The sequence below is a fragment of the Malus domestica genome, chromosome 07 (assembly GCF_042453785.1).
Source record: "Malus domestica chromosome 07, GDT2T_hap1".
Lineage (NCBI taxonomy): Eukaryota > Viridiplantae > Streptophyta > Magnoliopsida > Rosales > Rosaceae > Malus > Malus domestica.
The window spans coordinates 17832161-17845060 of NC_091667.1; the positions used below are offsets into that span (position 1 = coordinate 17832161).

The 12900-nt window shown below is 36.6% G+C and overlaps 2 protein-coding genes across 2 annotated transcripts; one reads left to right on the plus strand and one right to left on the minus strand.

The window, feature by feature from the left end:
- The first annotated feature begins 4941 nt into the window (after nt 1-4941).
- Nucleotides 4942-8310, plus strand: LOC103448234 (pentatricopeptide repeat-containing protein At4g14850). Its single transcript, XM_070824722.1, has 2 exons — nt 4942-7681; nt 7857-8310. Exon 1 carries the CDS (start codon nt 5082-5084, stop codon nt 7545-7547), a length of 2466 nt encoding a protein of 821 aa, XP_070680823.1. The 5' UTR covers nt 4942-5081; the 3' UTR covers nt 7548-7681; nt 7857-8310.
- LOC103448232 (shaggy-related protein kinase theta-like) lies at nt 8233-12900 on the minus strand. The gene is made up of 13 exons (XM_008387483.3): nt 12553-12900; nt 11024-11290; nt 10769-10861; nt 10558-10617; nt 10173-10445; nt 9946-10020; nt 9736-9792; nt 9497-9637; nt 9350-9400; nt 9167-9262; nt 8999-9082; nt 8809-8911; nt 8233-8727 (listed from the first exon to the last, which is right to left on the minus strand). The coding sequence occupies exons 1-13, from the start codon at nt 12613-12615 to the stop codon at nt 8666-8668; spliced, it is 1425 nt and encodes a 474-aa protein (XP_008385705.1). The 5' UTR covers nt 12616-12900; the 3' UTR covers nt 8233-8665.

The window sequence follows — 12900 nt, forward strand, 5'->3', positions numbered from 1 at the left end:
CACATATGTAATGGTGGGCCTATCTCTATTAAAGAGATGGTACAAACAGATGGTAAGTATAACACTACTCTTTGTGTTAATCATTTAGGTATATTAATCAATTTAATATATTTATATACATTTTTGTACAGACATTCATTTTAATATATCTCGGAAAATGTATTTGCATATTTTTCTTATGTGTCATTAATGTTTTTTAAAATATTCCCATTTAGGATTAAAGTTTTGATTAAATTTCAATTTTTATTGAAGGATTAAAGTTGAAAAATCCCCTTTATTTCTATGAGTGTAGGTGTTAATACTCCGAAATAAATATGACGAACTTCATACAAGCAAGGAGGGAGGAAGTGGATGATAACTTTTTTATTAATAACAATCTCCTTTCCAAAATGGGAATATTTAAATGAATCATATGAGAAGTAATTTTCGCACACATTTTTATTCCTTTTAACATTGAGAGGTAGATTTGATTTTCGCAAAAGATAAATTTGAACTAAATTATTATAATCCGCCCATTTTGAAGCTTTGCTCACTCCCTTTACTCCTTTGTGTAAATAATATTGTATGTATTAAAAAAGCATTGGTTTGAGAGCTTTAATGAAAAGGGTTTAGGCTAAGTTTATTTTAACCAAAAACCATGCTATAACTTTATTTAATAAAAAAATTAAATATTAATGAAAAACCCTTAAATTTTAATAAAAAGGACAAAGAAACTTAAATTTTAATGAAAAGGACACAATTTTAATATAATTTTTTTTTAAAAAAGGACCTGACGCGCGTGCCTCTATCACAGACACTGTTTATGAAACTGAAACATTATTTATGAAACGGAACACTATTTATGAAATTGAACGCTATTTATGAAATTGAACAGTACTACACTATTTATTAGTCAAGTTTCATAAATAGTGCCTAGTTCTTGGTCATGTTTAATAAATAGTGTCTAGTTATTGGGTCCAGTTTCATAAATACTGTCTAGTTCTTGGCCATGTTTCATAAATATTGCCTAGTTATTGGGTCTAGTTTCATAAATAGTGTACAGTAATTGGTACAGTTTCATAAATAGTGTCTTTTTCTTGGTCCAATTTCATAAATAGTGTCTAGTTATTAGTCCACCTTCATAAATAGTGCCTAATTCTTGGTCGTGTTTCATAAATAATGTTTAGTTCTTGGTCAAGTTTCATAAATAGTGTATAGTCCAATTTCATAAATAGTTTCCACATATTGGCTTAGTTTTAAAAATAGTACCGATGACACACCTCGACTGAGATCAAGGCATGCTGGCCGTCACGTGAGGATGACGTAGCCATGTGCACATTGCGGAAGCAATGAAGATAAGAATGATATGAATAATTAAATACCGAAACTACTAGAGTGCACTACTAAACAGGAAGTGTTAAGAGTAAGATACAAAAGTAAACATTCCTAATCAGAGCATATAAAGTCTAGGTGCAGTCCAGTAGGACAAGTACTAATTATACAGTACCATAAGATGTCATACAATTATTTAGATAGGTCAGAACCGCCGAAGTCCTCACACCCAGCAACTGCAAACTTACCTAAAACCTGGAGGGGCGCAAAACAGAAAACATGAGTGGGCAAAAAAAAATGTTTTACAAAACCATTTCATTTATCAACATATCTAACCCCTCGCTGTAAAACATGTATAACTTTTCCCATAATCAAGATATATGCATATACATAAATATATATGAAATTATATCAATTCAAATCATACTTCACATAATCATATTCATATATATGCCATGCCAAGATATAACAGAGTAAGCAATTTAGATAAGAATACTTTCATATAAATGTAACATGTTAGCCGGAATCCCTGTGGTAGTCCGTACGACTGAATTCATAGCTCAAAATCAATCTAGCCGGAGTCACTATAATGACCTATAGGACAACATACTGCACAAGAGTCGGAACCAAAGGAAAAGGTCTGTACGACAATAATGGGTGTAATATAATCATGCTAAATTCTACTCACACATAATAGCTGGGCGATAAATCGCTAGTCACCTACGAGTCGAAACCATAAATAAGGTCTGTACAACAAAACTGTGCATCTAAATTGGATCTAATATGAGCATATGGTGCGGGAGGTGACATAATAAACAGGCATGTGCCATATCTCTGGCTAATTCACAATCACCCTAAGTGCAGTTTTATGAGCTCAACATTATTCAATCACATATCGCACCATTGACAATTCACATAACCAAACATAACTCACCTGAGCTTACCTGAGCGTCCACAACACCACACACACACACACACACACACACACACACACACACACACACACACATATATAGGAGTAATTAGGTTTTCATCCTTATTTTTACTACTCTATTGATTAAAACCTTATTACTTTTCAATTTTTGATCAAGGTCCTTTGTATTAATAATATCATTAATTATTTCAATAATAAAATATTTTTTATTTATAAATATATTCATTTAATATTAAAAATGTTACAATTAGTATATTTATATTTATGGCTAAATTTTTTATCATAAATTTTTATTTTTAGTTTGTACCCATTTTTAATTTGCAACCCTTTTTTAATTTGTACCAATTTTCCTTTCAATTTTAATTTGTACCCATATATTAATTTCTTTTTGTGCCCATATTTTTTAAAGTTTTATTTGTATTGTACCCATATTTTTTTATTTATTTGTACCCATTTTTATTTTTGCTAAATGTGCCCATTTTGAAGAATGTACCCATGTTTTGATACAATAATTTTTTGGTTATTTTTTATGAATGTACCCATGTTTACACACACACACACAATAGTATATTTATATTTTAATATTTTTAATCCCACAAATTATGTTTTTTATTTAAAATATCATTAATATAAACAACTATAAATTTTAATTTTTAATTTAAAAAATATAGTAACGTACATAGAAATAAATTATCAATTAATTTTAGGGACTTGGATCAAAAATTGAAAACCAACAAAGTTTCAGTCAAAGATTGTTCATAACTAGGGACCGCATCCAAAGTCTCCCATATATATATATATATACAAAGCATCATATACCAATTATACTTATATGCATGGCATTTATGGCATACTTTCATTTAAACACATATTTTTGGGACAATATCAAGTATATAAATATATACTGAAAAACAAAAGCCCATTCACTAGTATGTCGAATGGTCGTCGCCCTCGAGCCGCTCTTGAACATGCTCATCCTCGGGATAAGTCTCACCTATATGCGAATTAACTATAAAAACGTTATTTAAAGCACATAGGCAAAACTAGCTAATAACTTCTCATACAATGCTCAATTTTGGTATTTGAATATACCACAATGACCTGCACTACTCCACGAACATCCCTATATTTTTAGAATAATTTTTTGACCACCCACGCGCGGCAATACGCGCCCCCACGCGCGGCCACGTGATAGGCATACTGACGGCATCAGTCAAAGCCGTCAGGAATATTCTGTTAAATAGTAATGGAATTTGTTAAATTTAATTGACGCCGTGGAATATTCCGTCAAACTTGACAGAATATTCAGTCATCCCTAATGATAAGTGAATTTTATATTATATATTTAACCCAATTTTATAATCAAAACCACCTTGGGTTACCTCACTAAAACCATCCCATGGTTTTCAATTTCATAATTAAAACCACCTTGGGTGGTTTTCATCACATCACCCGTTTTAATCACATCCCATGGTTCCCTTCGCACTCACTCAGACTCTCTTCCCTCATCTTCATAGTTCATAGACGAGCTACAAAAATTCCCCCATCTTCACAGATCGTCTCTGCGAATTTCTACAACTTCACAGATCCTCACAGACGAGCTGCAGATCGTCTCTGCAAAAATTCCCTCATCTTCACATATCTACAACTTCCGATCTCATATGAATTTCTGCAACTCGTCTTTGCGAATTTTTGCAGCCTATTGCGAAAATTGCAGCAAGTTTGGGATTTGCAGCAAGTTTTAGAACACTGGACTTTTCATTTCCGACGACGGAGGCGCAGATCTTGGGTCTGAGCTTGGATTGCAGAGAGAGATCTGGGCAGCTGCGACGACGCAACCTCGGCTGCCTTTCCGACAACGGAGCCACGACAATTGTTTCGATAATATCGAATATATCGCGATATTTTGACGATACTTAGGTGGATACGTGTGAAAATATCGGTTTATCTGAAAAACGATAATATCGGCGATATTTCGCCGATATTATCGATATTTTAGTCATTGGTGTTGACACATTGGAATGACCAATTTGGTTATCTATGTCGTTTCATTCAGTTTATATTAGTTTAAAGTGGAATATCGTTTATTTAAAAAAGAGAAAATTGTAGTAATGGTCCTTCAACTTTAACGCAATTGAAGCAATTGTCCCTCAACTTAAATCCATGACCATTGGTCCCTTAACTCATCAAAATGTGCAGCTATAGTCTTTATCGTCAACTCTGTCAGAATTTCGTCAAAATGAGTCATGCTAGAAGGATCATTGCTACAATTGGGTTAGAGTTGAGAGATCATTGCTTCAATTGAGTTAAAATTAAAGAACCATTTCTTTAATTCAGTTAAAGTTATGGTAAATTGAATACCAAATTAAGTTACCCATTGTGTGACTTAGCTGAACTTTGCTTCTATTAGTGTAAAAATATCGATGTACTCAAAAGAAGTTGAGGAACTATTGCTATAATTTTTCTCATTTGGTTTTCATTTGGTTTTCCTTATTGCCCTTGGTTTAGCTTCACGTGCGTGGTACGTGATTTATTTTGATGGAAGTTCTAACAAAGTTGACAAAAATGACCTGTACGTTTTGATTAGTTAAGGGACCAATGGTCACTTAGTTGAGGAACCATCACTCCAATTAGGTTAAAGTTGATGAATCATTATTACAATTTACTTATTAAATAATAAAATATAGTTTGAATTTATAAGTAAGCTTCGATATTCAAATGGGCCTGTATCCATTTTTCTGGTCCTTTCCTTCGTTACATAGAATCCAAAAGGACATTCCTTTCTCATCAATTGGATGATGTTGAAGTCAGCTATATTTGTAAAGTTCGAACCTTGATGATCTACACGGCCATTGAAAAGCGAAAGCTGGTTATGAACAAATTCAATTCAATTTTTTTCAATTATTCCCATCAATCCAGATTCAATCACAGAGGACTGACCCGTTTCCTCCGCAGCACTGTGGATTCAACGGAGTCTAAGTTTCACTCCAATTTACTTCTCAATGAGCTGTCTAAATCCGGCCGAGTCGACGAGGCGCGCCAGATGTTCGATAAAATGCCGAGCAGGGATGAGTTTTCTTGGAACACTATGATAGCTGCTTATGCTAACTCAGGAAGACTAGCTGAAGCAAAACAACTCTTTGATGCGACCCCAAGTAAAAACTCCATCACATGGTCGTCATTGATATCTGGGTACTGCCGAAATGAGAGCGAAAGTGAAGCTTTCGAGTTGTTTTGGCGAATGCAGTTCGAGGGGCATAAGCCCAGCCAGTACACGTTGGGCAGTGTTCTGAGGTTGTGTTCAACACTGGGTTTGCTCCAGAGAGGTGCGCTTGTTCATGGTTATATGACAAAGACCCAATTTGACAATAATATTTTCGTTGTCACGGGTTTGGTGGACATGTATGCAAAGTGCAAGCGCATTTCAGAAGCTGAGTATCTCTTTGAGACTCTGTTTGATAGGAAAAACCACGTTTTGTGGACTGTCATGCTTACTGGGTACTCTCAGAATGGTGATGGGTTTAAGGCAATGAAGTTTTTCCGAGACATGCGAGCAGAAGGGGTTGAATCCAATCAGTTTACGTTCCCTAGTGTATTGACAGCTTCTGCGTCGGTCTTGGCACATAGTTTCGGAGCTCAGGTGCACGGATGTGTTGTTCAGAGTGGTCTCGGAGCTAATGTGTTTGTCCAAAGTTCCTTGGTTGACATGTATGTCAAATGTGGAGACCTTAATAGTGCAAAGAAGGCATTGAGAAGCATGGAGGTTGACAATGTTGTTTCTTGGAACTCCATGATTGTGGGTTGTGTAAGGCAGGGGTTTGCAGAAGAAGCTTTGTCCTTGTTTAAAGATATGCGGTCGAGAGAAATGAAGATTGATCATTTTACGTATCCATCTGTTCTAAACTCCTTTGCTGTGATGAAGGACATGACAAATGCAATGTCTATCCATTGTTTGATAATCAAGACTGGTTTTGACGTTTATCAACTTGTGGGAAATGCTCTCGTTGATATGTATGCTAAGCAGGGGAACATAGATGCTGCGGTTGAGGTGTTTAAGTGTATGTCAGACAAGGATGTTATCTCATGGACCTCCCTGATCACAGGCTATGTACGTAATGGCTCTCATGAAAAAGCACTTAGATTGTTCTGTGAGATGAGAACTGCAGGGATCTATCCCGACCAGTTTGTAATTGCCAGCGCTTTGAGTGCCTCTGCCGAACTGACAGTTCTGGAATTTGGCCAACAAATTCATGCAAACTTTATTAAGTCCGGCCTTCAAGCCTCCTTATCAGTAGATAATTCCTTTGTAGCAATGTATGCAAAATGTGGGTGCATAGAAGACGCCAATAAAGTTTTCGACTCTATGCAAGTTCAAGATGTGATTACTTGGACAGCTTTGATAGTTGGTTATGCCCAGAATGGAAGAGGAAAGGAGTCCCTAAAGTTTTATGATCAAATGATTTTAACTGGCGCAGAACCAGACTTCATTACCTTTATCGGCTTAATATTTGCTTGTAGCCATGCTGGTCTTCTGGAAAAAGGTCGGTACTACTTTGAATTGATGAGTAGGGTTTATGGAATACAACCAGGTTCGGAGCACTATGCGTGCATGATTGACCTCTTGGGGCGCTCAGGGAAGCTTAATGAGGCCGAAGCATTAGTAAATAAAATGGTTGTGGAACCGGATGGAACTGTATGGAAGGCACTGCTTGCTGCGTGTAGAGTACACGGGAACATAGAACTTGGAGAGCGGGCAGCAATGAACCTTTTCAAATTGGAACCTCTAAATGCTGTGCCTTATGTTCAGTTATCTAACATGTATTCTGCGGCTTCTAGATGGGAAGATGCTGCAAGAATCCGAAGATTGATGAAATCAAAGGGAATTCTTAAGGAGCCTGGATGCAGCTGGATTGAGACGAACAGCCAAGTGCATACCTTTATGTCTGAAGATAGAAGCCATTCGAGGACGGCTGAAATATATTCAAAGGTTGATGAGATCATGATGTTGATCAAGGAAGCTGGATACGTGCCAGATATGAATTTTGCGCTTCATGACATGGATAAAGAGGGTAAAGAGCTTGGCCTAGCGTATCACAGTGAGAAGTTGGCTGTTGCTTTCGGGCTTCTCACCACACCACCAGGGGCACCAATCCGAATTTTTAAGAATCTCCGGGTTTGTGGAGATTGCCATACTGCAATGAAATTTATATCAAAGGTCTATCTTCGGCATATTATATTAAGAGATTCTAACTGTTTTCATCATTTCAAAGAAGGGAACTGCTCTTGTGATGATTACTGGTAGAAGATTCGTCTGTTAACTCCAAATGGCTCGTTCTTGGTGCTGTTTCTAAAATCTGTCCACGTGCAACACTTCAAAGGTTAGGTTCCATCGACACCCTCAATCCTGTTACGATCAAATGAACATCGACTTAAAGGGTAATATAAACTTTCCCTTCTCTCATACTCTGTGATTTCACTTTTCTGTAAGCATCTTAATTCTGCTGAAAGCCAAGTTCGCAGTAATTTAGGTTATAGTTTAGAATCTTTTTTAGTACTACTTCAAAGCGTGCTAGTACATTACCGTTCATTCACATTCGGTAGGGTATTTCAGATTATGCTGGTGAATCTTCACTGAGGTCGATCCATGATACACTATAACCCATTTGATGATGTGTAGCACAAACAACCGTTTTGGTAGGTCTATCTGAGAAATGCTGCTTCACGGAGGACTGAGTGTGTTTATATGGCAGTTGACGTGGGAGTTCAGGTCGTGTACCTTGAAAGTGACTTGCAGCTCCTAATATCAAAGTTTAGCGAACGTCAATGTCATCTTCGTCCTGAGACGCAGGCTCTTTGGAAACATATGGAAGGTGTATAATGTTCGTTTAGTTTCAGAGGGTGTTTCAAGCGTGACATTTTTAGCTCGAAGATTAGTAGAACGAACATACGGATCTACCACCGAAAGAGAAGCAAACGAAGAAAGGCTAGTCGGAAAATCCACTCAAAGATTTGAATCTGTGTGTAATAGTGGAACAGCATACAATGAGAACCTAATTTCATCTGAATGATCCCATTTAGTCTCTCCACATTACTCATAAAACACTATATATGACAACATGATTTAACATTCACATGTAAAAGCTCTTCTTTCACAGTCAAGGTATACAACATACATCGCGAAAATTTGGTCTTGGAATCTTAGCCGAAGCAATCCCCACTAACATCCACCTGAACATTCCACCCGCAAAATCTATTCGATCGAATAGCCTGCCACTTCAACTCCAGCGCGTACTTTCATTACTGCCACGTCAACCCCTCCGATAGAAAGTCTACGAGCGCAGTGCAAGGCAGCATGGCTCATCCAAGCAAACAAAACGGCATTTACATCGTGAACTTATGTGACCCCCTCAGGTTCGTGCGTCAATTCCTAGCATGCTCAGGGATTAGACGATGTCGGAGTTCAGTGGGTGCTCCAGCCAATTCTGCAGGGCAATCATCATCAAGTTAAAGACTGGAGGTGACAACAACTAAAACCAGGCCATAGAATGGTGAAATATCTTTACCTTGAGCTGTGAAATTGAACAAAGGAGGCAATGCTCGTCCATTAGGCAAACTCACGTTCGGGTCTCTCAAATCATCAAAGAAGGGGTGTGCGCAAGCCTCCAACTAAAAACCAGGAAACAATTTAGCTTTAGACTTGTCCATATCACATACTTTAATCATAATTTATCAAAAGTAAGTTCATTTTCTTACAGCAGTACAACGTAGATTTGGTGAGTACTGGAGCAGCCTTGACACAAGATCCACTGCTTCTGGGGGCATTCGCTTGTGAAATATCTGAAGATCACAATCACAATAAGATTTCGGCTGAACAAATACAACCAATTGACCATAAATACTGAATTAAAATATTGAACATACCTTGTGCCACGGGTGAGCTTTGATCTGAGGAAACTTGAACTCTGTGTAATTGGGATTCATGCACTTTATTTCTTCTCTGGTTGGTGTCCCAAGAATCTAGAATAATACCCAAAAGAAAGATGAGAACACAAAATAGCACAAATATCACCATAACAAGAAACGAATGGTTTACATCTACTGTACCTTTATAATCTCCACCAGCTGATCAACACCGCTCTCCCCGGGAAACAGTGGCTGTAATGATATCAGAAATAGTCATGAGATTCTGGAAAAATAAAACAAACCAAATTCATACAAGTTAAACAAGAATCCAATGTGCTATTCACGTACCTGTCCAAGAAGAAGCTCAGCAAATACACAACCAACAGACCACATATCAATTGCAGTGGTATATTCTGTAGCCCCAAATATAAGTTCTGGTGCTCTATAATATCGTGAACAAATATATGATATGTTGGCTTCACCAGGCACCTAAAAATGAGGAAATTAAAGAAGTCATCAGTTCCAAGACCTTCATGAATTCCAAATATCATCAAAGCACCTCCAGATTCACAGAATAGGAAACATACCAACATCTTTGCACTCCCAAAATCACATATCTTCAGCTGATGCGTGTGGGGATTGACCTGCACATGCATCAAACCCTCAGCAGCATTACAATGAGTGAAGATATAATCTCAGATCAATTAAAATCGGACTGCTATGAATGAGAAAACTAATTCTTGTTCATACTTGATCAACACTAAGATTAAATTGATATAAACTGTAAGAAATCTTACCAGCAAATTTTGTGGCTTAATGTCACGATGGCACACACCAACAACATGGTGCAAGTAATTTAATGCACGACAAATCTACAAAATAGAAAATAATTCAATTTATTATTACATAATAGGAATAAAAAAACCTGACAACCCACTAATGAAAAGGCAGTGGAGGAAATAGACACAACAACAACAAAGCCTTTTCCCACATAGTGGAGGAAATAGACGGATTCCAAAATTACCTGGTATGTATATAATTGCACATAAATAATGGGAATATGTTGGTTCATCCTGATATAATGCTTTGAGACCCGGTAAACAGTTTCAGATATATACTCGAGGACAAGATTAAGGTACAGCTCATCTTTGTCAGTAGTTGAAAAGAAACAGTGCTTCAATTGAACAACGTTAGGATGGTCAAGAAAGCGCATAATTTGAAGTTCTCTGTTTTTATATCTTTTATCCTGCAACACCTTTTTTATTGCAACTGCTTCACCTGTTTCCAGACACTTAGCCTGCACAATAAATTATGGTAAGCAAGGTAACAAATGACGTTGAGATCTGTATCAGTGGAAAACGGAACCAAAGAAACCTAAATGATGAACAAACGTAAATAATTCTAACTACCTGAAAGACAACTCCAAACGAACCAGTGCCAACTACACGCTCTGCCATGTAAGAGATAGTCTGTAACCAAAAATGAAAAATTAGACAAACCAGCAGAAAATGAGGTCATGCAGAAAGAAGTTCTGGAAAAAAAAAAAAAAAAAAAAAAAACAAGAATAACATGAGGACTTCCTAGGAGACAACATAAGAAATGCAGAATTACTAAGCACACCTGTTTAGGTTGTCCATTTTGACCACCTACTTTCGTTGCAATTATATGACCTGTTTCTGTTCCATTACCATTTATAATAGTTTCTTCCATATCCTGCACAAGGCAAGTTTACACAATTTACTCAGTAACCGATATTCACTTGTTTAAAACATGTCTTTTTCACATCAGAGTTAATAAAGACACATATGGAGGAAAAAAGGATCACAAAAAAAAAAAAAAAAAAAAAAAAATCAACGCCAGCCAACAAAAAAATACCTTGTCATCATGGTGGTTGGCCTTCTCATCTCTAATTTTCATTTCATGCATTTCTTTGGGAAGCTGATCATTACTAGATTTGTCTTCTTTGGTCTCGGTCTTACCTACTGAAGATACACTGGATGTGCTCGCAGCAGTTTCCAGTGACGTTGAAGCCATATGCTGCTCTAGACCAGTAGCACTTCCCTCAACAGTATTTGACTGTTTATTAGCCTTCTTCTCATTTTCTTGATCCACCTTTGCTCTTTTTGTGGTAGAATCAATTCCCTAAAATGAAAAAAGAAATAAATTTAACTTTGCTAAATATAGATTCAAACGGAAAAAAATGAACTGCGCATCCAAATTACCAAATTGTGAAGAAAAAAAAATCCACTCAGCCCTCATTGTGTTATTAACTATTAGCATAATTGCATGGATCACCACGTGATCGTTTCATCACAACAAAATTAGGAAAGTACTAAAGATGTAAACATTAACATAAACACAGAAGATTTATATTCCAGAAAAGGTATAAAAAAATAACCCACAGCTAACTTGGCGCATTAAAAGCCTTGAAAAACCATATGCAGTACTTATGATGCAAAACACGTTAATTGCATCTCACAAATCAATAGAGTATACACATTCCTCAAGGTTAGTGATATACTTCAGTTGGACATTGTCCTGGAAATAAGAAGAAATCCAATATACTTGCTAAAATAACAATTTGACTCGTTGATGTGCAAACCCAGAGAGCCACGGCATTCATGAGGTAGAAAATCATTCTCGTCCAACTGTATAGTTTATATACATATATGTATATACACGTATCTATCTAATATCCAAACACAAAGTGGGCATTACATGTGATGGCTCATACAAGAACCAAAAGTAGTCATTTGTTCCATCAGTTATCCCCCAAGATGCTCTTTCAAAACACTACTATCTGTGGTAACACAAACAAAATCCGACGCTCGCAATTAAATACAATAGAAATGCATCATGAAAATGCTATGCCAATCAAAACTAACGGGCCAACATTAAACAGCGAGCCATATACAAAAGTAACAAAGAAAACAAATTAAAATTCCATTTCAACTTGGATAAACTATATGCACAAGATTGAACATCCACTCGCCCTTGGGCGAAAAAAAAGCCTCTTTTAATAATATATAAAATACAAATGTTACTCAACTTCACTCAAATGATCCTTCAAATCCACACAATTACACACCCAGTAAAAAGTTGTGTGATACTAGGAAAATGAATACATTCATACATACATACACACACATATATACTTATAAGTCATATACTTCCCAAATTATAAATAAACAAACACAAATCCTCCACCATGTTTTCTACATCGTAAATCTTACCAGACGCGAGCTTCTGAAATCAAAATTTGAAATATCACAAAATCAAACCGCCCTAAATCAAAACATTCAACATTATTGCTTTATTTTCTTCCATTTCCAAACTACCAAAAACAAGCTCAAATCCTCCAAACCAAAACTAGAAATCAAATACACACAAAAATTCAAACTTACAGGGTCCGACGAAACTGAGGTACGTCCCGAAGCAATGCTCTTGAGCCGGCGCATCATATTCATCTTTGTTCGTTGTTCTGATTCAACAACCCAAAAACCCTAACTTGAATTTCCTCCCAATGAACAGAAATCAAAGAAGAGAGAGAAATGCCAAGCTTTCTCTCTCCTCTCCTCCTTCTCTCTCGCTCCTCCCCTGATTCAAATCAAACCCTGCAAATCCCCCAAAAGAGAAGAATTAAAGGAAAAGAAAGGAAGGAAGAAAAAAACCACAAGCTCCCTTTCTTCCCTATCCCTCTCTCTCTAAGAATATTTAGGTTTTCTCTCTCTACAATTGTTTTTGTAGTCTTC

Bases quoted from the DNA above. Each gene is read 5' to 3' on its own strand.
- LOC103448234 (XM_070824722.1), top strand. From the start codon at position 5,082: ATGATCTACACGGCCATTGAAAAGCGAAAGCTGGTTATGAACAAATTC.
- LOC103448232 (XM_008387483.3), bottom strand. From the start codon at position 12,615: ATGAATATGATGCGCCGGCTCAAGAGCATTGCTTCGGGACGTACCTCA. The intron at 9,263-9,349 runs GTACAGTAGATG...GTATTATTCTAG, and splicing joins AGCTGGTGGAGATTATAAAG to ATTCTTGGGACACCAACCAG. The intron at 8,728-8,808 runs GTAAAGATATTT...ATTGCCCTGCAG, and splicing joins GTTCAATTTCACAGCTCAAG to AATTGGCTGGAGCACCCACT.